Raw genomic sequence first — 25142 nt, forward strand, 5'->3', positions numbered from 1 at the left:
CCACGTGCTTTCTTGGAGTAAGGATGCCGTCCTCTTCCCTGGTCTGAAGCACATGTCCCTTGGAATATCCTAAGCTCAGAGAATCACACATACCCATGAGGTCATAGCTTATAATATGCCTGTGTGCTACAGGTAATGTGTCTGTGTGTATCCTTCCCAAGAAGTACTACTACTGGTGACCCCACTGCAGCATGTGTTGGAATCAGAAAGTCTGCTTCCCTCCGTAGGGTGAGAGATGCTCTGCTAGGGACCACGGGAGCAGGGTTGCCATGAACGTCTTTCTGTGCGCTTGTGTGTAACATACATGTACCCAGAAGAAAATGAGCAAAGCAGGAAGAGCGGTGACATGGACAATTCATTCTCAGAAAGTTGGTCTTTGAAAAACAGCTCAGACTGGTATCCCTTGACAACACACTAGAACCTTGGCACGAAGAGAGACAATTGTGATGCAAGGAAAGGACCAAGTTGGAGCAGGCCTGAGTCAGGTGAAATCAGTCTGCAGTAACCACAAGGGGGAGGGGGAGAGCATTCAAAACAAAACAAAAACAAAAACAAAAACAAATCCAGGGAAACAGTCTGGGAGAAATGAAGTTAAAAGGATCAAACTTAGCTCCTGAGTGGAAGTGAAAATCCAACGTGCTCCCATTAAAATGACTTCTCATCGGCCATTCCCTTCAGATGACCTCCGCGTCTACTATGCTCTGTGAGCCTCTATGTGTGCCTTTATATGTACCCTTAGGGACGGGGGAAGAACCCTACCCAGAGGAGCTGGGGCACGTGTTGCATTGGGGAGGGCCCTGCTGGATTTGACCCATGAAGGACCCCAAAGAGGTAACATACATGTACTTCCTGAGCAGTCAGTCCAGGGCCTCTGTGACATCAGTGAGTAAAAGTGAAAATGACCCTCCATGTACCAGTGAGCACTTTTCAGATGGGTGTAACTGTGAGCAGAGGTACCGAGAGAGACTGCCGTACCGGGGACACCAATTTAGATTCAGGACATGGGAAGAAAGATCATAAAGGACAAAGGTGTTGAGTGACCCGACTGAAATAGGTCACTTAATAAAAGGAAGCTGTTGAGGGAAAGGAGGCCGCACAGGAGCCTGCAGCGCTTCTCGTCTCCGTGTGTCAGGCAGATCTTCCCATCCTGTCTCTTACCATTAAGCGATCCTAAATAAGTCACTGTATTTTGTTTAAGATTTATTTTTATTGGGGTGGGGGAGGGGGAACGCACGCCTTTAATCCCAGCACTTTGGAGGCAGAGGCAGGTGTAGCTCTGTGAGTTCGAGGCCAGCCTGGTCTACAGAGTGAGTTCTAGGACAGCCAGGAGTGTTATATAGAAAAACCTTGTCTCAGAATACAAAAAGATTTATTTTTATGTTATGTGTATGAATGTTTTGCCGGCATGTATGTGCAACAAAGCAGTGCTCTTGGAGGCCAGAAGAGGGCATTAGATCCCCTGAGACTGGAGTTTCAGATAGTTGTGGGCTACCACGTGAATGCTGGGAAATGAGCCAGCGTCCTCTGAAAGAAAAGCAAGTGCTCTTAACTGCTGAGCCATCTCTTCAGCCTCCATTTTTCTTTTAAAATATACCACTCACTGTGTAATCTAGGCTAAATACCTAGTGTGGGACCTGCATAACCCTTGCAACAACCCTATAAGGAAGTAGAGTATTCCTTGTGCTGGTGGGGGAACAGGTAGGTGCTCAGGACGACCTACCAGACGTTAAGCACACTACCACACACTCGTCGTTTATATTTTATAAATGAGCAAGCATAAGAAACTCAGATTACAACTGGGCAGTGGTGACGCACGCCTTTAATCCCAGCACTCAAGAGGCAGAGGCAGGCGGATCTCTGTGAGTTCAAGGTCAGCCTGGTTTACAGAACAAGTTCCAGGATAGCCAAGGCTCTTACACAGAGAAATCTGTCTTGAAAAAAACCAAAGCAAATCAACAAAAGAACCCATATAATAAATATATAGTAACTAGTTACTAGCAGGGTAATAACTATGTATATGTGCATGTGTGCATATATGTACACGTGTGTGCATATATACACATTTGTGCTCTTATGAATGTATATGTTCCTACTATGTGTATGTATATGTTCTCAGTATGGCACCAATATACTTACATACATTCTTGGTATATACTAAAATTTCAAATAACCTAATAGTCAAGTAAGATAGATAAATATTTTCTTCTGCATCACTGTATACTTCTCCTTGGGATGCTACTATGGGCAAATGACTAACTCATGTAAGTCTGTTATCCCTTCTGTAAATGGGATTTTAGAAGAACTGTTTCTACTCTGAATGGCTGTTAACAAGTATTTAATGGGGAATGTATATTAAATACTTAACATATACTAAGTGCAAGATATGCATAGACGCTGCTGTTATCTTTAAATAGTTGAACCAATAATTGAACTATACAGAAAGAGGACAGGCGTCGAGGTTTTGGGGTGGGGGTTAGAAACAGGGTTTCTCTGTGTAGCCTTGGCTGTCTTGAAACTCTGTAGACCAGGCTGGCCTAGAACTCACTGAGATCTGCCTGTCTGTGCCTCCCAAGTGCTGGGATTAAAGGTGTGCGCCACCACCGCCCGGCCAGGCTTTGGTTTTTAAAGGAAGGTTTGCGTTTTTAGTCAGGTAGCCTTAGGACCTGGAACAATGCTCTGCTCCATCCTTCTGCTGTAGTTTTTTTAGGAAGAAAACTTAATGTCAGACCCTTGTTCAGAGTTCTGGGCTCTATGATGCAATTTTAGACACTAAGTTAAAACCCTCCTGTCCTTGGTGGGGAGTAAATTTGAGAGGAAACTTATTAGGAACCCTCCCTAGCTAGCCATAGCAGTGCACACCCTTAATCCCAGGACTCCGGGGGGCAGAGGCAAGGGGATCTCTGAGTTGAAGGCCAGCCTGGTCTCCAGAGCCAATACTGGGCCAGCCAGAACTACATTGGGAGAACCTATCTCAAAGCAAAACAAGCAAAACCCATTCCTAGCCAAGCTGGTAGCAGGTAACTGTGAAATGTGAAGTGAGGCAACTGTCAGTCCCGAGACTGCCTAGGTTACAAGACCCTGCCTCTCAGCTGCAAAAGAACTCTCATTTCCTAAGTGGAGAGGGCCTCACTGTCGCTTGCACTTACTCTCTTCCCTGCAAACACTTTCCTTCCATGTGGCCCACACAGTTCGGAGTGTGCAGATTATGACTCCCTTCCAGAGTTTGAGACCCAGCTACACTTCCAGGGCGTGACAGGATTGCGAAACCTGGGCAACACCTGCTACATGAACGCCATCTTGCAGTGCCTGTGCAACATATCTCCACTGGTGGAGTATTTCCTCTCGGGAAAGTACATCACCGCTCTTCAGAAGTAAGAGACAGTCTTCACTGGGCTCTGCCCCGCCCCCCAACCCCCCCAGGTGGGGCAATGGTGGTGGTGGGACAATGGTGGTGGAAGGACCTGCTGGAGTGCTTGTGAAGGGCTGTGGGAGCCCAGGCACTGTCGGTCCCTCCATGCCACATCAAGGCTGAGCAGAGCAGGGTGGGCGGGCACAACTGATGCATGGACTGGTCCTGTGCTCCTACGACTGAGGCTTGGCTTTCCATTAAACCAGCAGGGAATATTTGCCCCTTGCCCTTCTCTTCTTCCCAGGGACTGCAGTGAGGTCACCACCGCCTTTGCCTACCTGATGACAGACATGTGGCTTGGGGACTCAGACTGCGTCTCACCAGAGATATTTCTGTCGGCTCTTGGCAGCCTTTACCCAGCTTTTCTGAAAAAGACACAGCAAGATGCACAAGAGTTCCTGATTTACGTCCTCAATGAACTTCATGAAGCCCTGAAAAAGGTAAGAAGTAACTGCCTTGAGCTAGGAGATGTGCACCTTTATCAGAAATATCTGCTTGTCTGCGTGTGTGTGTGTGTGTGTGTGTGTGTGTGTGTGTGTGTGTGTGTGTGTGTGTGTGTTCAATCTGCATGGCCTGCTCTGTACTGAGTAGGGCAGGGCTATGGGTGCTGGGGGTCCTGAGGAAAATGTACAGGTTAAGATTTGTTGCTTGGGGCTGGAGAGATGGCTCAGGGGTTAAGAGCACTGACTGTTCTTCCAGAGGTCCTGAGTTCAATTCCCAGCAACCACATGGTGGCTCAAGGCCATCTGTAATGAGATCCAGTGCCCTCTTCTGGCATGCACTGTATACATGATAAATAAATAAATAAATCTTTTTTTAAAAAAAGATTTGTTGCTTATTGGCTGGTTTGCTTTTTTAACTTAAAAATATATTTTTTTAAATTTTTATTGAATTTGCATGTATGTATGTGTACTTGCTTGCCAGGTTCCCATGGAGGCCAGAAGAGGGCATCAGAGCCCTTGGAACTGGAATTGAGTTACACACACAGTTAAAAGCCACCATGTGGGTGTTGGGAATTGAACCTAAGTCCTCTGGAAGAGCAGTCAGTGTTCTTAACCATTGAACCATCTCTCCACAGCTCCTAAAAATCTTTTTAATATTTATTTTTATTTTATTTTTTTCTGAGACAGTCTTACTATGTTAGGCAGGTATATGACTACTAATCTTCCTGCCTCAGCCCCCTCTCCAGATGCAGGAATTACAGAAGAGATCTGAGATACTCACATCCCAGCTTTCCTTGGCATATGGCAGATGCCCAGTAGCTTAATAGTACTCCAAATTTGCTCAGACCTTCAAGGGACAATAACCCAAATGGTTCAACAGATATCTAGCAGCTCACAAAAGCCTCCAAGACAACCAGAAGGCAAAACCCAGGGCAAACTGACCAGGAGAAATTTACCTTTGTTCAAAACAAAGTGTCGAAATATTCGGTTCTCTGCTAAATTCAGGTACAAAAGTAGCTCACACTGGCTGAAACCAAAGATCAGAATCCTTCTAGGGGCCATGTGAGGCCTGTTAATCTGTCCTCTCCACTGAGGGCCATGTTGTTTGCAAGTGCCTGCCTAGTTTGCCAAGCTTTTAAAGGGTCAAAGCTTTGGCAAGTTCGGTTCAGCCCCCACCTTCTTCAGGAGTACAGTTAGAGACAGTAACTCTGGAGCAGTCTGGCTAGACTGGGAAGAGAAACCAATAAAGAGGAGGTCCAGTGATCCCCAGTTTGGGGTAGTGACATGAGGTATAGGTGTGACTAGGTGGCTAGAAGTGTACATAACTAAGAATCTGTTCAAAGTGAGTCCTGCTCATCACTGACCCATTATTGTTTCTGTGCCTATCTTTCTTAAAAGACAGTCTGATAAGCTGTTGCAACTAACTGGGTTTAATCTCTGTCTGGGAGACTGGCTCCTTCTCCACCCACACCAGGCTTCGTTCAGCGATGAAAGCAGCAATCCAGTTTTTGAAGGACCATTATTTTCAGTATTCTGATAGCCCAAGGGAGGACACAAATGTCTCCCCTTGAAGTATCTTTTCTTCTGCCAGGGCAATTGCTATCATTCTTTAGTTTCATCTAGAAAGGGAAATGGCTCAGTTATCAAATCTCACACATGGCATATGCTGCCAAGGTCTTACTGTTCTGGCTGAATCCAAAATAACTGTTTTCTGGTCAAAAGGTACTATTCTAACAGAAAAAGCAGCCATTCTGTTTTTGCATGGGTTTTGTGGCCACTCGATGACCAAGAGGAATTTGTCCCTTTATTCAGCATTGCCGAAGAAGAGCATATGAGAGAAGGTCTTCTCAAAAATGCTGCCGGAAGGTGATGGCCAGTGAGACGTCAATCATCACCCGGCTGTTTGAAGGACAGCTCAATTACAGCATCACATGTTTAAAGTGTGAGAATTGCACCTACAAGAATGAAGTTTTCACTGTCCTCTCCCTCCCCATCCCATCCGAATATGAGTGCTCCCTTCAGGTAGGGAGTCCCTAGTTCCTGAATAAATGTTCTTGTTTTAAGACAGGTTTTCTTGCTGTGTCATCTAGGCTAGTCTGGGACCCTGGGTCCAAGTAACCCTGCCTGAGTCTCTCAGATATTGGGATTGTAGTCATGGCTGTCATTTCCTACAATTTTAATAGGAGACAGCTATTGTATGCCTTAAAGATATAAACAAAGGAAGTGTGTGAATGACCAGCAATTTTTGGAAAGGCAACCTATGGTTAATAGTTACTGTGAATTTAGTTGTATTTCTAAATGTATTCAAGACAAACCCTCACTTAAAATTATAAATATGGGTGAAGTTCATTCATTCTTGTGAGATGGGGAGTTTGTGATTTCTATGAAGACCTATGACTCACCTCCACACTCTAGTCTAAGAACAGGACTAGCTATAATAGACTCTTAAAAAAAAGAAGTTTATTTTATTATATAGTGTATGCATGTGTGCCTGAATGCATTTATGTGCACCATGTGCATGCTCGGTGCCCAAGAAGGCCACAAGGGGCATCAGAGTCCCTGGAACTGCAGTTCAAACACTTGTGAGCCACCACATGGGGACTGAACCTGGACCCTCTGGAGGAGCAGCCAGTGCTCTTAACCGTTTAGCCATCCCCTCGGCTCCTAAGACTCCAGACTTATACTTTGGATGGAGGCAGTGGGCTGTGTTGGGAAGAGAGAGGAATCTGGTGGCTTAGTAAAGCCTCTCTGATTAACCAGTATGTAATCGGGGAGGGGAGGTTACGTGGCTTTGGTCTAGGAAGGAAGTGGCTGGTTAGGGACAATGAGGAATCGAGGAACACTTTTCTCGCAGAATTTTGCACAAATTTTTCTTTCGTGATTGTGAAGACTTCTGTATATATCGTTGGGGAACACAAATCTATTGGTTTTCATTTGTTTGCCCTTAGATCAAAAGGCTAAAGATTACTGGAAAGAATTCCAGATTCTTGGGGCTGGAGAGATGGCTCAGAGGTTAAGAGCACTGACTGCTCTTCCAGAGGTCCTGAGTTCAATTCCCAGCAACCACATGGTGGCTCACAACCATCTTTTATGAGATCTGGTGCCCTCTTCTGGTGTGCAGATATACATGGAAGCAGAATGTTGTATACATAATAAATAAATAAAATCTTAAAAAAAAAGAATTCCAGATTCTTGAATGGTGCACTGGAGACAGTTTGTACCCCTCCTCCTCTAAGCTAAGAAATTGCAAAAGCAGGGCCTGGCTAGAGATGTCATCTCCTCTGGGATGCACTATAATTCATCTACTGTGAATTGTCACCCCAAACCATGAGATAGGATCCATTTTCAGATGCCTACCCCTTGTTGAGTCAGCAGATTTATAATAGAAAACAGCTGTCTTGATTAGTTAGTCTGTATTATTCTGAAATAAACCAGCAAAGTTAAAATTCATAGATTATTAGTGGGAGAAGAACCTAAGCCCATGTTAGCAGCTTGGTGAAAAAGCATCACTTGTTGCTAGGCAGATTTTTATTTATTATTCTTGAGACATGGTCTCACTGTACAGCCCTGGCTGGCCTGGAACTTGGTATGTAGACCAAGCTAGCCTTGGACTTGAAGAGTTCCTCCTGAATCTGGATTAAAGGTGTGAGCCACCAGCCCCAGCTAGGTAGATTTTACAGGACTGTGGTGATGGGTCATGACTCTTGGGTCTGTTCCTTAGGAAAACTTCCAGAAGCACATTTACAAAGCTCTTTCAAAGTTTTATGTGCTTGAAAGACAGGGTCTCCTTGTATTGCAAGGCTGGTCTTAAACCCACAATCCTCCTTCCTCTGCCTCCAACGTCAGCAGGGTCCCAGGTCACCAGATGTTCTTTCTCCCCCAACAGGACTGTCTCCAGTGTTTTTTCCAACAAGACACATTGACCTGGAACAACCAAATCCATTGTTCCTTTTGTGAAATCAAGCAAGAAACAGCTGTGAGAGCCACTATTTCCAAGGCACCAAAAATAATTGTTTTTCACTTAAAAAGGTATGTGGATTTTGACATCTGGTGGGCAGATGGTTTTCAACAGTTTTACTGAGATGTCATTCACATGCTAATAGTCTATCCATTTAATATGTAGCTTATCTTAAAATCAATGGCAAAATGGGTGCTTTGCTGCAAAGGATCCTGGGTTTAGTCCTCAGTGTCAGAGAAGTGAAAAATAAAGTGTCCAATCTATGTACTGCATTGGATTTCAATTTAATATGTAATTTCTTTTAAATTTTGTAATAAAATGTATGCAATGTAAAATCTATCAATTTGATCATTTCAAGTGTGTAATCCATTTGCATTTATTATCTTTACAATGTTAAATGTCAATCACCACAATTTCCAGAACTTTTCAATACCAAACAGAAGCCCTGTCCACTCAGCAACACCTTCACGTTCTCCCTCTCCCTTGTTCCTACTTTTCTAATGTATTTTCTATCTGTGTAGAGTGACTGTGCCAGCTAGTTTTATGTCATCTTGACAAGCTATAGTCATCTGAGAGGAGGGACTCTCAATGGAGAAAATGCCTCCATAACACTCAGGCTGCAGGCAAGCCTGTAGGGCATTTTCTTTTTTTATGATTTTTAAATAATTTATTATGTACAAAGTGTTCAGCCTGCATGTATACCTGCACTCCAGAAGAGGGCACCAGATATCATTACAGATGGTTGTGAGCCACCACGTGGTTGCTGGGAATTGAACTCAGGACCTCTAAGGAGGGGCAGCCCATGCCATTAACCTCTGAGCCATCTCTCCAGCCCAGGGCATTTTCTTAATTAGTGATTGAGAATCGAGGGGCCAGCCTATTGTGGGTGGTGCTGCTTCAGCATCCTGGGTACAATAAGAAAGCAGGCTGAGCAAACCATGAAGTGCAAGCCAGTAAGCAGCCCTCCTCCATGGCCTCTGCATCAGCTCCTGCCTCCAGGTTCCTGCCCTGTGTGTTTGGGTTCCTGTCCTGACTTCCTTCCATGATGAACGGAGAAAGGTGAGCCAAGGAAACCCTCTCCTCCCCAGTTGCTTTGGTCACGATGTTTCATCAGAGCAATAGTAACCCTAAGATATCTTCGTACCAGGATAGTGGGGTATTACTGTGACAGACTTGATCAAGTTGGGTTGGGGAGGATTGTGGAAGGACTTTGGAACTTTGGGCTAGAAAAGCCAGTGAGTGTTGAGAGCTCAGTGGGCTGTTCTGTAGGATTTTTGGAAGATAAGAGTGTTGAGAGCACTGGAGACCACAGAGACCTGGCTTGTGAAGTTCCAGAGGGAAGTTTGAGAGCTATTTAAAAACTGCCAGGGCTATTGTATATTTGTGGTTCTGGTCAGCTGGGACTGAAAAATCAGCTGTGATTAACAAGATCTGGGGCCCCTGCAATGGAACCTCTGCTTACTGTGACAATTGATGATTGGCTGGAAGTGAGGAATAAAGTGTGCTGAAAGAGACCAGTGGCACTGGGTAAAAGGAGCAGTGTTTCCTTAGAGTCAGCGTGCAGACGCTGTGTTCCACAGGAGGTCAGGGTTGTACCTTGAACTGGCAGGTGAACTTGGTTGTGTGTAGAGTCTCCCATGTGATACTGTTTTTGAAGCCATGAAGGGGTCATGGAGGACAGATGAGGTTTAGTGCTACAGGAGGCCAGGAGAGGCCATTGGTGAAGAAGGTGCAGCCTCAGTAGCAACTGAAGTCCAGGGATTGAAGGGGTCGGGTGAGAAGTCTGTAATGTGTTTTATATTGTGATATCAATATGAGATGCTGGCAACAACAAGAAGGAAAAGGTTATGTTTAGTAAGTGATGTGTTTGTCTGTCAAATTGACAAGGATTAATTGTACCAGTTAGTTTTTATATCAACTTGACACATGCTAGAGTCATCTGAGAGGAGAGAGCCTCAATTAGGGAAATGCCCCCCCAAAGATCAGGCTGTAGGCAAGTTTGTAGGGCATTTCTTTCTTTCCTTTTCTTTGTTTTTCGAGACAGGGTTTCTCTGTGTAGCCCTGGCTGTCCTGGAACTCATTCTGTGGACCAGGCTGGCCTTGAACTCACAGAGATCTGCCTGCCTCTGCCTCCTGAGTGCTGGGATTAAAGCCCTGTGAGCTGCCACAACACCTGCAGGACATTTTCTTAATCAGTGATTAAGCTCCTGCCTCCAGGTTCCTGCCTTGACTTCCTTCCACGATGAACTGTTAATATGGAAGGATGAGCCAAGTACACCCTTTCCTCCCCAGTTGCTTTGGTGACATCACCCACAGTGGCTACCCAGAGAAACTCTGTTTTGAAAAACAAAAACAAACAACAGCAACAAAACAAGACAGCAATGCACACAGTTCGTCCTTTTTGTCTGGTAGGCTTCACTTAGCATACATTTTGTATTTTATTTGAAGGAGCTCATGTAGCTCAGACTGAGTTGCACTGTCTTCTATCTCCCTCTCCTGCATTCTAAGATTACAGGCTGCAGCCACTACACCTGGTCTGCCTAGCAGAACGTTTTGTAAGGTTTGTCCATGTGTAGCCTACATTCTTGTGGTTGAATAACATTCTACCGGGTGTCCCTGTCTTATTTCTTCATCTAGTGAGAGACACTTGGGTTGTTTCTACCTTTGAGTGACTATGAATAGCCGCAGTTAACACTGTATCCAGCTTCTGCGTTCTGTTCCTCTAAGAATGGGATCCTGTGAGAACAGCCCGTGGTTTCCATCCTGGCTGCACCCATTTACTTCTCTCAGGCTAAACACTAGGACTCAAAGTTCTCCCTTTCCCAATATTGGAAATTTCCCTTTTTGTTTTGTTTTTCAAGACAGGGTTCCTCTGTGTAGTCACTGCTGTCCTGGCACTCACTCTGTAGACCAGCTGTCTTCAAACTCGGAGATCTGCCTGCCTCTGCCTCCCAAGTGCCGAGATTAAAGGCGTGCGATACAACCAATGACTCTTGTTGGCTTTTGATAATGAACTTGAACAGAACCTAGAGGCAGCAACTGAAGCAGAGGCCATGGAGGAGTGCTGCTTTCACTGGCTTGCTCCTCCTGGCTTGCTCAGCCTGCTTTCTCATAGAGCCCGGGGTCACCAGTCCAGAAGTGGCACTACCCACAAAGGACTGGGTCCTCCCCATCAATCACTAATATAAATGAGACAGCATTTAACTCGCTCACTCATATTATGTAATATGTTAGTAAAATATGTTTCTTAGAAATAAAGTTGGAAGCCAGAGAGATAATTTGGTAGGTATCCCCTGATGACCTAAGTTTGACCTTTGGGATTCACACGATGGAAGCAGGAGAGAACTAGCTCTTGTAAGGTGCCTTCTGACCTCCACATGTGTGTGTTGGCACACAGTCCCTTCAAACCATAAAGAGCTTTAGCATTGAGTTTTTTACTATTAAGATACATTTACAGAAGGGCTGGAGAGATGGTGCAGCAGTTAAGAGCACTTGCTGCTCTTGTACATGGCCAGGGTTTGGTTCCATCATGGCCTACCATCTGTTAACTCCAGTTCCAGGGAATCCAAGGCCCTATTCTGATCTCCAGAAGCAACAGGCACTTGTGTGGTGTACACATACACAAGGACAAAACACTTATGTACATAAAACTTTAAAGTAAACGAATTTTTTTTTTTTTTTGGTTTTTCGAGACAGGGTTTCTCTGTGGCTTTGGAGGCTGTCCTGGAACTAGCTCTTATAGACCAGGCTGGTCTCGAACTCACAGAAATCCACCTGCCTCTGCCTCCCGAGTGCTGGGATTAAAGGCGTGCGCCACCAATGGCCAGCTGTAAACGAATTTCTTAAAGATGTATTTACACATATAAATGTATTTTGTCTATGAAATTATACAAATGCATATAATGCATATAATCATGTATGTTGCAACCCATGTATGGACAATACCTGTCATTTCAGAAAATTCTCTGACGGTCCTTTACCACCGTTCTCTCCCTTTGCCATAAGCACAGGGATTACTTAAAAATATGTGCATGCCTATGTGTGAGGTCTCCAATTTCGATCATACAGTTAGCTTGTTCTGGGGTCTCCGCCTCTGAGAGTTGAGGTTACAGGAGGGCCATGTGCTTCCCGGCATTGACATGGGTGCCGGGCATCTAAACTCAGCTTGCATGACAACCATCTTTACCTGTGACCCATCCCCACAGCCCACCCCAGCGAATTACTAATGTTTTCTGTCTCTATGGTTTTGTGTTTCTTAGACCACCCAACACCATGCTACTTTAGCCTTTTGAGTTTGGTTCCTTTCACTTGACATAATGCTTTTTAGGTGGCCTGTGTATATATGCGGCAGGTCCTTGTCGTTGCTGTTTTGGTCCTTTGTGTACAATTATTTCACCATTAGCCCGCTGGTAGATATTGGTCTTGTTTTCATTCTGGGCAAATGGAAATAAAGTCACCATATTGTGTAGCATGAACATCCAGTCTATAAAACTCTTCATGTTTCCTGACTAGGCCAGGTCACAGGGTGTCTTAGGGTTTCTATCACTGTGAAGAGACACCAGGACCACAGCAACTCTCATAAAGGAAAACATTTAATTGGGGTCGGCTTACAGTTCAGAGGGTTAGTCCATCATCATTGATGCTATTTTGAAAATCCCTGGTTGTGGGTTTCTCTGCCGATTCCAAACCCAGCTGAATTAATGAGACCAGGTTTAATAAACAGCAAAGCAAAGGAAAGCTGGGCACTCACGGGTGACTCTTGGAAACTGGAGGAGGAGAAATCTCGGTCCAGGGGTCTTGAGCATCTCAGGGGGAGCAGCTTTCTGAGTGGCAGGGTTTGGAGGGGGGTGGGCTCAGGCAACCTTTCCATCTAAACAATCATCATGACAGGAAGCAGGGTGGCATGCAGGCAGACATGGTGCTGGAGAGGTAGCCAAGAATTCTACATCTGGATGCACAGGCAGTAGACAGAGTGCCACTGGGTCTGGCTTTAGTGGCTGAGACCTCAAAGCCCACCCCAGTGACACTTCTTCAGCAAGGTCACACCTACCTCAACAAGTGCCTCCAAACAGTGCCACTCCCTATGGGCCTGTAGGGGCCATTTTCATTCAAACCACCACACAGGGTATACTCTTAGTTTTGGAGAGTGGAGTTTCTTGCTTTGTGGCCCAAGAATGGCCCATCTCTAGTCAGTTCTCCTGCCTCATACCTAAATAGGCATATTTTCTGGGGGAACATTTTTTTAAAGGTTCTGAATGATCCTGATAAGAGCTTAGATTTGGTGACTTCTGTTTTGAAAGATTTGAACAGAATTTCTTATAAAACAGATGGAGAACTCAGTTTTGAAACTAGATGCTAACATTGCCAACATTAAGACAGGAGCCAGGTGTGGTGGTGCATGCCTTTAATCCCAGCATTCTGAGGGACACAGCAGATCTATATGAGTCTGAGGCCAGCCTGGACTACACAGTTCCCGACCAGCCAAGGCTACATAGTGAGACTCTAGGGAGGGGGGTGGGAAGACAAAGAAGGAGGAGGAGGAGGAGAGAGAGAGGCAAGGAGGAGAAGAGAGAGCTAAGAGAAGAAGTGGAGGTGATTTGACTCGGGCCTCTGCCACGTCTGATGTGCTGGCCTCCAGGCAGACGCTTGCCTTGCTGTCTCTGCACCAGGCAGGGTATCCTGAAGTCTACATTGTCTCTTGCTGACTCACTTTGGTGAGGCTGATGGGTCTGGCATTTCTAAATATATTTCAATAAGGATGTAATTTATATACCAGACAATCATTTCAAAGGTTACTCTAACTGCATGTGTCTAGGGACGTGGACCTCACTCACGAGGGACTTCCACACTTACTTTCAATTTCACGCATTTGTTATTTCTCCAGGTTTGACATCCAGGGCTCCGTGAAGAGGAAGCTGAGGACAGACATCCGGTACCCACTCACCAACCTGGACATCACTCCTTACATCTGTCCAGTTTTCCGGAAGCATCCTAAGTACAACCTCTGTGCAGTGGTGGTGAGTTTACCAGTAAAACTTGCAATCCTAAAGGGATAGAGGTGGCTACTGCAGAGCTCTGAGTCTTGGTCACATGGACTCCTAGAGGTCAGGCCCATGTTAATAGCTTGCCTTGTGTAATCATGAGGCACTTTGTAGCCAGCCCCCACACACTAGGCACTTAACAGTCCCAGGACCCCACGCCTGGCTGAAGCCTGTCCCAGGGGCTCCCTTCGGCTCTCAGTCAGCTATGATCGGTGCCAAGTCCTAGCAAAGGAAGAAGTACAGTTCACACCCACTCTCCAGAATCTCCTGCATGAACCAACCTGAGCATCGAGCCATTCTCTGGGCTCCTGGATCGTGGTATGAGCTGTTGCTTCAGATGGTGAGGGTCCTTCCACAGTGCAGTCCTGTCACAGGAGCCTCTGATATGCTGAAATTGATCCTGCCAGTTCATCTATTGCTCAGTAGTATAGTAAAAAATGAAGCCAAGTGTGGTGTTGTACCCCGCCAGCACTCAGGAAGCAGAGGCAAACAGATCTCTGATTTCAGGGTCAGCCTGGTCTATGAAGTGAGTTCCAGGACAGCTAGGGCTACATACCTTGCCTTAAAAATATTAAAGTAAAAAGAGGGGAGGGGATTATGTCTAGTCCTCCACATTCCATGGTTCAGAACTACTCTTGGATTTGCACAGTGCTCACATCTTTTTTTTTTTTTTCTTTTTTTTGAGACAGGGTTTCTCTGTATTGCTTTGGAGCCTGTCTGGAACTCGCTCTGTAGGCCAGGCTGGCCTCAAACTCACAGAGATCCTCCTGTCTCTGCCTCCAGAGTGCCAGGACTAAAGGTGTGTGCTGCCACTGCCCGGCCAATGCTCACTTCTTACTCCCCTGTAGGCCGTCTGTTTCCTTTATGCTGGCTTTTTTCTTTCTCCCATCAGATGCAGATGCTAATTAATGTGAGTTTCAAAGGTGCTGCGTCCTAAACTTCCGTTTCTGATTCTGGAAAATCTTTTTTTTTTTTTCTTTCAAATGTACATTGGGGTTTTGCTTGCATGTTTGTCTGTGTGAAATTGCCATATACTCTGGAACTGGAATTACAGTTTTGAACTGCCATGTGGGTTCATGGTAATTAAACCTTTGGTCCTCTGGAAGAGTGCCAGAGTGACCAGTGCTCTTAACTGCTAGCCATTTCTCCAGCCCCTCATCGATGAGTTTTACCCCCAGGTTTCTCATTTATTTTACCCTTACCTAACCTGTGTACCAGGCACTGTTCAGATCTCTGTGTAATCCTTGCACCATTACAGCCCTGTCTTTTGAGAAATATCTACTTAGGCCCGTTACTTGCTTTTTAGGTTAGTGTTTCTTGCTCAAGTTGTTATCGTACCTATTTTGTACACACACACACACACACACACACACACACACACACACACACACACACACACACACACACACACACACACACACACACACACACACACACACACACACACACACACACACACACACACACACACACACACACACACACACACACACACACACACACACACACACACACACACACACACACACACACACACACACACACACACACACACACACACACACACACACACACGATTTCGGATACCTCTGGAGGCCAGAAGAGGGTATCATAGTCTATGACATGATGTGAGCTGCCTAGTAATGATGCTGGGAATTGATTTTTGGGTCCCATGCAAGAACAGCAGGTTCTCTTAGCCACTGAACCATCTTCCTAGCCCCTCCACCTTACTTTTTGAAACAAAGTCTCTCACTGATCAGCTAGACTAGCTGATCAACAAGCCTCAAGGATCCAGTTCCTCCTTCCTGATGTAGGAGGGCCCAGCCCGCTATGGGCAGTGTCACCTCTAGGCAGACAGTCTTGAGTAGTATAAAAAGTAAACTGAGTAAGCCATATGGAGCAAGCTGGTAAGCAGAGTTCCTCCGTGGGCTCTGCTTTAGTTCCTGCCTTGGCTTCCCTCAGTGATGAGCTGAGATTAGGACCTGTGAGTCAAACAAACTCATCCCTCCCCTTTTGGCCAGCGTTTTATCACAGCAACAGAGAAGACAACTAGAAGACATAACATAGAAATCTAAAACTTTGAATTGAGGATCCACATATGCAAGGTCTGTCTTTCTGGGCTTGGGTTATGACCTGGCTCGACACAGTATTTTCCAGTTCCATCAGCTTTCTTGCAGAGTTTCTAATTTCCTTTAGTACGAATGGAATCTTAACACGTGAATGTACATTGTCATAACACCTAGGTGACAGCCACATCTGTACTGTGTTTAGTTTCACGAGGTCCCACTCGCCTTGTTTCCCTGGCTGCTAAGTCCTGTCATGAAGTCCTTGCCCATGCTCACATCTTACACGTACTCCTACCCTCTCCTACACTGTGAATTGTCAGGGTTTGTGTGAAGGCATTTGATCTGTCTGGGGTTGATTTTTGTACATGTAGCTGCCAGGTTCTCTGAAGTATTTGTTAAGATGCTGTCTTTTCTGAGTCTTTTGGGCATCTTTGTCAAAAAGTAGGTGGCTTGGTGGTTAGTGGTCCAGCACCCACATGGCAGCTCACAACCACGGGTAACCCTAGTTCCAGAGGCCTCCAACTCGTTCATCTGGCTTCCCCGGGCGCCAGGAATGCCCGGTGCAGATGTACGTACATGTAGGTAAAACTCTTACACATAAATTAGGGGGCTGTGGTTGCACTTGGCTCTTCTGTTCTACTGAGCCACACATCAGTTTTATGCCACCACAATGCTGTTTTGTTACCATGGCTCTGTAGTATACTTTTCACACACCATCCATACACTCCCATTCATCTCTAACCCTTTGGTACTGACTGACAAACATGGCCATGCAGCTCTATCCTGCTGATTTTGCAGATCTGTACCTGGTTGTTGTAAGAATCAAAACCGCTCACACACAGGATTCACAAATACAGACTACTCTAAATTCACCACCACCATCCATTTCACTGCTAACAAAAGCATCCCAGCTCCAGTCTGTTGGAATTGCCAGAGGTGGAGGCAGGCTTATGCCCAGCCTTCTTGTTGTTATGCCCAAGTGCCGTCTGGAGAAAGTGCCCTTGGTTCCGGAGCCTCTGTTATTGGAAGCACTCATTCCTCTGCCTCTTCTCTGTCCAAATCTGAAGATGCGCAGTTCTCACTTCTACTGGTTGAGTTTGGTTTATTAAGTGACTTTTTTTTTTTTTGTATTTGGTATCAATATGTGGCATTTGCCAGTGGTCATGTCAAAGGAGCAGCAGATGGCATTTGAAGTTCGAGGTGTCAAATCCCTGATGGGTGAATCTCGAGCACTGACTGCTCCTCCAGAGGTCCTGAGTTCAATTCCCAGCAACCACATGGTGGCTCACAACTATCTATGAGATCTGGTGCCCTCTTCTTACCTGCAAGCATACATGCAGACAGACACTGTATACATAATAAATGAATAAATCTTAAAGAAAAGGAAAACATTGAGTGAGAGAATAAGGAAGAATGTAGATTTAGAAGAAAAACATCAAGAATGAGAGAAGGAAATCACCAGGAAAATAGAAGAATAAAGAAGGAAAGCATCAAGAGAGTGTCTTTTCCCTTACCCTTCAGATAAAGTCATAGTACACAACTCCGTAGATTCCCTTTGAGGCTGGCCCACAAGGCAGCAGAAAGCATCTGATGAAGGCACCTTTTAGCCCTAAACTTGGTGCTGCCCCTGTGGGAAGGTAATGCTGCCTCTCTGCACCTGTGAGGAGTGGCAGATGCTCAAATGCAGCTATGTGGAAGAGGGCTGACCAGAATGCTGCAGCGCTAGCTGTGTGAGTCTTCTGAGGCCCCATGCACCTGGCCTCTGAGGGAAGGCTCCTCTTGTTCCCCAATTCTTGAAAGCCTTCTCTGTTCCCCACCATGTCACACCACCTAAGTTGGTCACATAATGAGGCTGAGTGGGAGTTGGAGGGCCGGGCTGTTTGGTTCGTGATGCAGCTATCTACTGGAATGTCTGTAGGGCCCTGGAGACGGACGGACCATGCACACTCCATTTAGACAACAGCTCCTGGCTACAGCACCCTGAAGATCGGCAGGAAGATGATGAGAACTGGTTTCCAAAGTCAGGCTACTTGTGAAGATGTGGATTAGATTAGTTATCTAGTTAAAGCTGCAAGTCTGTGTGGGCTGCCAGGCTTTCCACTAGCCAGATTCACCATAGTCCATATGGCTGATGGAGTGGGCAGTCTCTGTCACCCTCACCCTGCAATGAATTCCCCCCTGCCACCGGGCTGGGATAGCCAGAGTCGATGCAGTTTATGCCACTGTGCTGTTGTCCCCAGATCTCTGGGCCTAAGTTTGTTTTTCTGCTGATGACCAGTGTTCTCCCTAGTAACTCCCTCACAATGCAGTTCTACTTGTTGCTTGGTTCTTTGTGGAGGTACAGGGGAATGCTGGCGTTTCTGTTAAATTACCTTGTAGAAAGTTTTGTTTTTTATGTAAATAAACTGGTGGGCTGGGATGTGGCTGTTGATAGAGTGCTTGCCCAGGATCCACAAAGCCTTGGTTTCTGAGCACAAGTTCTAATAGGTCTTAATAAAAACCCAGAGTCAGATATCGGGGTAAATGCTCAAAGGTCAGAGAAGTAAAGGAGTGGTCCATCCTGTCCTCAGACTGCACTGAGCTCCTGTCTCGAACCTTCTACTCCTCTCTCCGCCCAACCACGTCACTCCTGTCTCCACCTCCCTAGTGTTGAGATTAAAGGCGTATGATCCCAAGTGCTAGGATTAACTTTGTGTGAGCTCTGTTTCTCTCTTAGACTGGATGAATTTCATGTAGCCCTGGGTGGCCTTGAACAGAGATCTGTCTGCCTGTCTCCCGAGTGCTGGGATTAAAGGTGTGTGTCACCGCTGCTTGGCCTCTATGACTAGCTAGTGTGAGTAGCTCCACACTCTGATCTTCAGGCAAGCTTTATTTGTTATAGCATAAACAAAGTATCACCACAGTTTCAATCTACAGCACAATAAACAGCCACTGGTGGTGCATACCTATAACCTAAGCACTCAGCACTCAGGAGGTACAGACAGGACCAGAAGGTCAAAGTTATCTTCATCTGTATAAGCCTGAGGCTAGCCTGGGCTACATTCGACCCCCAAACACATAAAATCTGAGGATACAATTTGGTGACTTGTCCAGTGAGCACATCCATGCAATAAGAACAGGGCTCATGCTGGGCAGTGGTGATACACACCTTTAATCCCAGCACTCAGAGAAGGATCTCTTGAGTTCGAGGCCAGCCTGGTCTACTGAGTGAGTTCCAGGACAGACAGGACTATGAAGAGAAAACCTGTCTCGAAAAACAAGCAAGCATAATACAAAACAAAACAAAACAAAACCAGGACTCAGACATCACCATCAGTGTGTAACTGTCCTTATCCCTCAAAACAAAACCAAACCAGGGCTCAGACATCACCATCAGTGTGTAACTGTCCTTATCCCTCAAAACAAAACAAAATCAGGGCTCAGACATCACCATCAGTGTGTAACTGTCTTTATCCCTCTTCAGGTGCAGAGACCATTCTTCTAACACAGTAACTCTGCTTTTGTGCTTTATGCAAATGCACCCTGCAATATGTCCTCATTAGGATCTGGTCCTTTTGCTTAAAATTCTGCAGGTTATCCACACTGCTACACATTATAGTTCATTCTATCACTGGATAGGGCCCATTGTGTAAGACACCGTAACCTACTCATTTGGTGTTCTGCAGATCATTATGAGTACTGCTGTAGTTGTTCATGCATGTTCTGGTGATCAGACGTACCTGGACTTTTGGAGTCTGTTTTCAGGAGTGCGGTACTGGTGGGTGGGTATGCATATGTCAGCATTAGTAAACTCAGACCCATAGCATTCCTAAGCAGCAGCACCAGCAAGTGTGGTTGCCTTAGGTCCCTGTTGTACTCGGTAGCTTTCTGTAGGGCTCTTCTAGTTGCTTGCATGGTGGGATAGCATTTGAACTAGAGTTTGTCTTTGCACTTTCACAATGGATGGGATGGCCTTGAACTTGCTTCCTGGGTGCATTAGCAAGCCCCACTGAAGTTTGTTTCTCTGTGTAAAAACAAGTCTTAAGTCTTTTGCCTGTTTTTCGATCATATCGCCTGTGTGTTTCTTATGCATTAAAGGTCTGAGGACATAAAGCTCAGTGGGAGACCGCTTGCCTGGCATGTGTGCATCTCTAGGTTCACATCTGGGAAAAACCCAATCTTACTGCATTGTGTAGTTATTTACTTGTTTGCCTAACATGCCTCAGCAGGGGCGCATCAGGGCACGGACTCACATCTTGAGATGGGACACATACACATTGACCTAAGGCCGCCTCCAAAGTCCACATCTCTAAAAGTTCTACCACCTTCCACTTTGGGGACAAGGTCTTCACTTGTGGATCTATGGGTGGCACTGTTCCAGATGATAGTGTGTGTGGGTGTGTGTCTGCATGCAACAAATACACTCAATTTCTGGCTGGCTATAAATATCTTTTTGTCTTTCAGACTTAAAAATTCTTATTTGGATAACTGTAAACTTCACTTAGGTGTGTAGAGTTCAGTGGGTTTTGGTGTATACTTACGTACTTGTCCATTATAACAATTACATTTTGGAACATTTTCAGTATTCCTAAAAGAACCTTCACTACTCATTTCTTCTCCACATCAGCCCCTGGCAACCACCCAGGGACTTCTTGTTTCTTCTATTGGTGTGAATCATAAAACTGCCTTATCTTGGGTTTTGTTGCTAAGACAGAATGTTGTTATACAGCTCTGGTCAGCCTGGAACTTACTCTGTAGAGCAGGCTGGCCTTAAGTCCCTCTGCCTCTAGAGTAGATTAAAGGCACGCTTTTAAAGGGTTCCCTGGGTTGTAACATGCACTTCTGTCTTACTGCCAAATAACATTATCTTATGTAAACACGCCACATTCCACTCATTCACTGAGAGGTACTTGGGATGGATCTACTTTATGACTGTTACCATTGATGCCACCACGCAGGGCTGTGTGTGGACAGTTTAATTTCTCTTAGGTATATTGCTAGACATGTGCTAACTGTATACTTAACCCTTGAAGAGTCTCAACCTGATTCCAATGTGATTGCCATTTGTTCCACCAATACGTCATATTCCAGCTCGCTCATTCTCCTTGCTTGTTATTACCCTGTTCTTAAATATTTAACCAATGCTGGGCAGTGGTGGCGCACGCCGTTAATCCCAGCACTCGGGAGGCAGAAGCAGGTGGATCTCTGTGAGTTCGAGGACAGCTTGGTCTACAGAGTGAGTTCCAGGACAGCCTCCAAAGCTACACAGAGAAACCCTGTCTCAAAAAAACCAGATAAATAAATACTTGTTTATAAATAGATGCTCTTGTAACCCAGGCAGGTCTTGAGCCATTCCCTAAGTACTGGGATTACAAGATATCCACCACACCTGGATATCTTATAGTTTTCAACTCTGATCTCCTGCCTCAGCTTCCTGTGCTGGGATTTCAGCCACCATGTCTAAGACTAATGGTTTTACATTGAAAGATTTATGCATATGTATGCACGTGTGGAGGTCAGAGGACAGCCTGCAGGGATCAGTCCTCCTCAGACCACGTGGGTTCTAGATACCCAGATCAGGTCATCAGGCTTGGTGGCAAGTGTCTTAATCTGTTCTTCCATTGAGGTGCGATGACATCAGTCCAGCTTCTTGTTTCCTGGAACCTAAGCCCTGCTCTCCAGGGCCCCTGTGTGGCTTCATGGTTCAAATGCTCTGGTTACCATCCACCTCATTCTGCTCTTCAATCTGCTTCCTCCATTTTTGTGATATGAAAAGAGACAAGATGGAGATGAAGGAAACATAAGTTGGTGTCTACCTCCTTTGTGCTGGTTCTGTAGTGAACAAGGAATCTCCCAAAGGCTGAGAGGGGCTGGAGCTATGGCTCAGTGGTTAAGAACACTGGCCGCTCTTGCAGAGGACCTGGGTTAGGTTCCTAGCACCCACATGGCAGCTCTGTGACTCCAGTTCCAGGGGACCCAAAACTTTCCTCTGGCCTCTGCATACACCAGCACACACATGGCACACAGATATCCATGCAGAGAAACACATTAAAATAAAAAAGCTATCTGGTCCAAACTTTGAACCTTGGGGTAGTCCTCCTGCCTCAACCTTCCAAGGGCCTCAGCTTCCTGTGTTGGGATTTCAGCCATGCCTGGTACTAATGGTTTTACAGGATCTGAGGATTACAGGGATGAGTTACTTCTGGCTTAGGACTTACTAAGTCTTCTTCCCTGATGTTCACAGATGTAAGGTTAGGGCTTGCAAGGTGGAAGTGTGTCTAAGGTTATCATTTGCTGTATTTTCTTTCCTTTATATGATGGGTCAGCAAACTTTGTAAAAAGCCAGCTAGAATATATTTTAGGCCTTAGTGGACATAGTTTCTTTTGCTGGCTACTGTTTTACTGTTGCAGCATTGAGACACCGAGGCCAGGGTTCAGGTCTCAACACACACAGGGGCTCACAACCATTTGTAACTCCAGTTCCAGGGGATCCAATGCTCTCCTCAAGCCTCCATGGACACTGGGCATTATGTAGTGCGCTTGCATATATGCAGGCTATACACCCATACACAAAAATTATCTCCAAATTTTAAAACCTTAAATATACTGTCTGACTTCCTTTGTAATTCTGTCAATGAGTACAATATACAAGCAATTCAAAGTCAGAATTTATGTAAGACTTGACAAAACTATTTCCTCAGTATAAGAGACAAACAATTTAAAAAGGTTTTTGGCTTTGTCATTTTTATTCTACCAGAGCATCTGCATGTAGAAACCATGTCTTACACCCTTTCTTTCCTAGAACCACTTTGGCGATCTGGATGGTGGCCACTACACTGCCTTCTGCAAGAACTCAGTAACTCAGGCCTGGTATAGCTTTGATGACACCCGAGTCAGTGAGATCCCAGATACTTCAGTTCAAACGGCTACAGCATATCTCCTGTTCTACAGCTGCCAGCCCTTTTCTATACCGACACAGAGACCCAAGAGCTAGGACAGTGCTCCTGAGCACTGCAAACAAGCCATCAGAAAATGCAATGAAGTGTGCCTTGTCATTAAACCCTTACCACTTACATCGATAAGGGTTCTAAGTCTCACAGACAGCCTCACTCAGGGTAGCATGCCACACACTGCCAACATAGGGGTCTAAGAACTGCAGGTTTCAAAGGTCAATGTTTCATGAGGCAGGTTTCTATCATAATCTATTTCATAATTATAAGTAACAAGTTATTTTCCAAAAATTTTATACTTATTTTGTATCTATGTGCACATAGAAGTCAGAGGGTAACCTGTGGGAGTTCATTCTCTTTTCCACCATGTGGGCTCAGGAAATTGAACTCGGGTCCTCACTGTGCGATCTATTCAGCCCAACACAAATGATTTTTGTTTATAAATGTGAGTGTTTACAAATGGCTCAGTGGTAGACTGTCTGCTCAGCATGCATGAGTTCCCAAATTTGATCACCAGCACAGGGGAAAAGTTAAGTGCAAATGTGACCCATGGGGCTGAAGATGGCCCAGCGGTTATGAGCCCTTGCTGTTGCAAGAGGACCTGGGCTTAGTTCTTAGCACCTATAAGGTACGTGTACACACACACACACACACACACACACACACACACACACACACACACACAAGCAAAATACCAATACATATAAAAAATCTTACAACTTGAAACCCAGGCTCTAGCCCTTCCCCCTGTAAGCTAAATAACCACTTCCCAAAACACCTTTAGCACTTTATTTAGAAGAGACTCCCAAAACAATATGGACTATTGTACTGCCCTTAGTTGTCTTCCAGAACCTGAAGGTAAAGACCCTACTGCTGAGGACACCACACACTTCAGATACAGGACTTGAAGGAATCAAGCTCGAACTGACCTGGAAGCCTGCACTTGAGGACTAGGTCTCATAATATCCCAACATGCTATGTACGCTACCAAGGGAGGCAAGCAATCAACAGTCACAGTCAGCTATGAGGCAAGAGGCCTCATAGGTGCAATGGTGGCACTTACATCTTGGGGATAACCAACAGCTGTTTAATTGGACTAAGTGGACTTAAACCTTTCAAGAGGAGGGAATCCATGCCTGGTAAACTGAGTTGACTACCCAAAACTGGTGAGGTGATGGACCCTAGAGGAGACCCTCCTACTGCCAGTGTAATTCCCAACTTCATTCTGAATACGTAGCCACAGGGAAGTGTAGTACTCTACCCCCCATCAAAGAAGCTTTTTGCAGCTGATGGAGACTACCAATCAAAATGCAGAGAACACCTGACCAAGTGGTGCTTGGCCCCAAAAGACACATCTACAACATAACTACATCATCTCAGGCTCAGGGAACATCTGGGAGGAGGGGCAGGGCATCTGCTATGAAACAGTGTCTTGTGTTTATGACAAGGAAGCTGCACCCTAAAATCTCAAAAAATGAGACTTGCACAGTGACGCTACCAGTTCATATGCCAGCATTGACAGATCATCTCACAAAGTCCCACCCCTAGATGAAGAGCTACATGCAGTTAACTTAAGTATGGAAGAATAGACGCACTCAGGAGGCAGACTCCCATCACTGTGAGTTGAGGCCAGCCTGGTCTACAGAGTGAGTTCCAGGACAGCTAGGGCTGTTACACAGAGAAACCCTGTTGGAGGGGGATGCAGGATAGTGATGCAGGGGAGACAGGAAGAATCCGTCTTCTCCAGGGATGAGAATCCTGACATTTAATCCAACACCAGAAGGACTCAGCAAGGGTGGGTGGGTGGGTGTGTGTGTGTGTGTGTGTGTGTGTGTGTGTGTGTGTGTGTGTGTAAGAGAGACTTAAGAGGCAATGAATTTGAGAGGAATTAAGAGGATGGGATGGAAATGATGTAAACATGGTACTGTATGAACTCCTCAAGAAGTAGCTTCCTGCTGCTGTCCCGGGGGAAGGCTAGGGCTCTTGATGGTGGCGTGCTTCTTGCTGCAATATTTTACCTTAGAGCACACTGACTCAGCACTCTTTAACTCTTCAGTTTTGATAGGAGTCTGGGGGTTTGTTGTAACTGACCTGCAGCTTTTAAAGTCTGAGTACCACATGTGAGGGGGTTAATTGGGTCCTAATTCTACAGAATAACTAATGTAGTGAGTAAAGTATGTGTAAAAGCACTTAAGAGGCAGGTGGACCTCTTGTGAGTTCGAGGCCAGCTGTTGAGTTCCCGACAGCCAAAGATACATAATGAGACCCTACCTCAAAAACACGGGAGGTGGGGGAG

The 25142-nt window shown here is 45.5% G+C and overlaps 1 protein-coding gene across 1 annotated transcript; it reads left to right on the forward strand.

The window, feature by feature from the left end:
- Nucleotides 1-898: 898 nt before the first annotated feature.
- Nucleotides 899-24638, forward strand: Usp50 (ubiquitin specific peptidase 50). The gene is given in 7 exon segments (XM_027420884.2): nucleotides 899-953; nucleotides 3116-3371; nucleotides 3654-3849; nucleotides 5665-5874; nucleotides 7739-7881; nucleotides 13695-13827; nucleotides 22699-24638. Coding segments are annotated over 7 exon segments (1341 nt in total). The 3' UTR covers nucleotides 23047-24638.
- The last annotated feature ends 504 nt before the right edge of the window (nucleotides 24639-25142 follow it).

This window comes from Cricetulus griseus, chromosome 6, assembly GCF_003668045.3.
Source record: "Cricetulus griseus strain 17A/GY chromosome 6, alternate assembly CriGri-PICRH-1.0, whole genome shotgun sequence".
NCBI classification, from domain to species: Eukaryota; Metazoa; Chordata; class Mammalia; order Rodentia; family Cricetidae; genus Cricetulus; species Cricetulus griseus.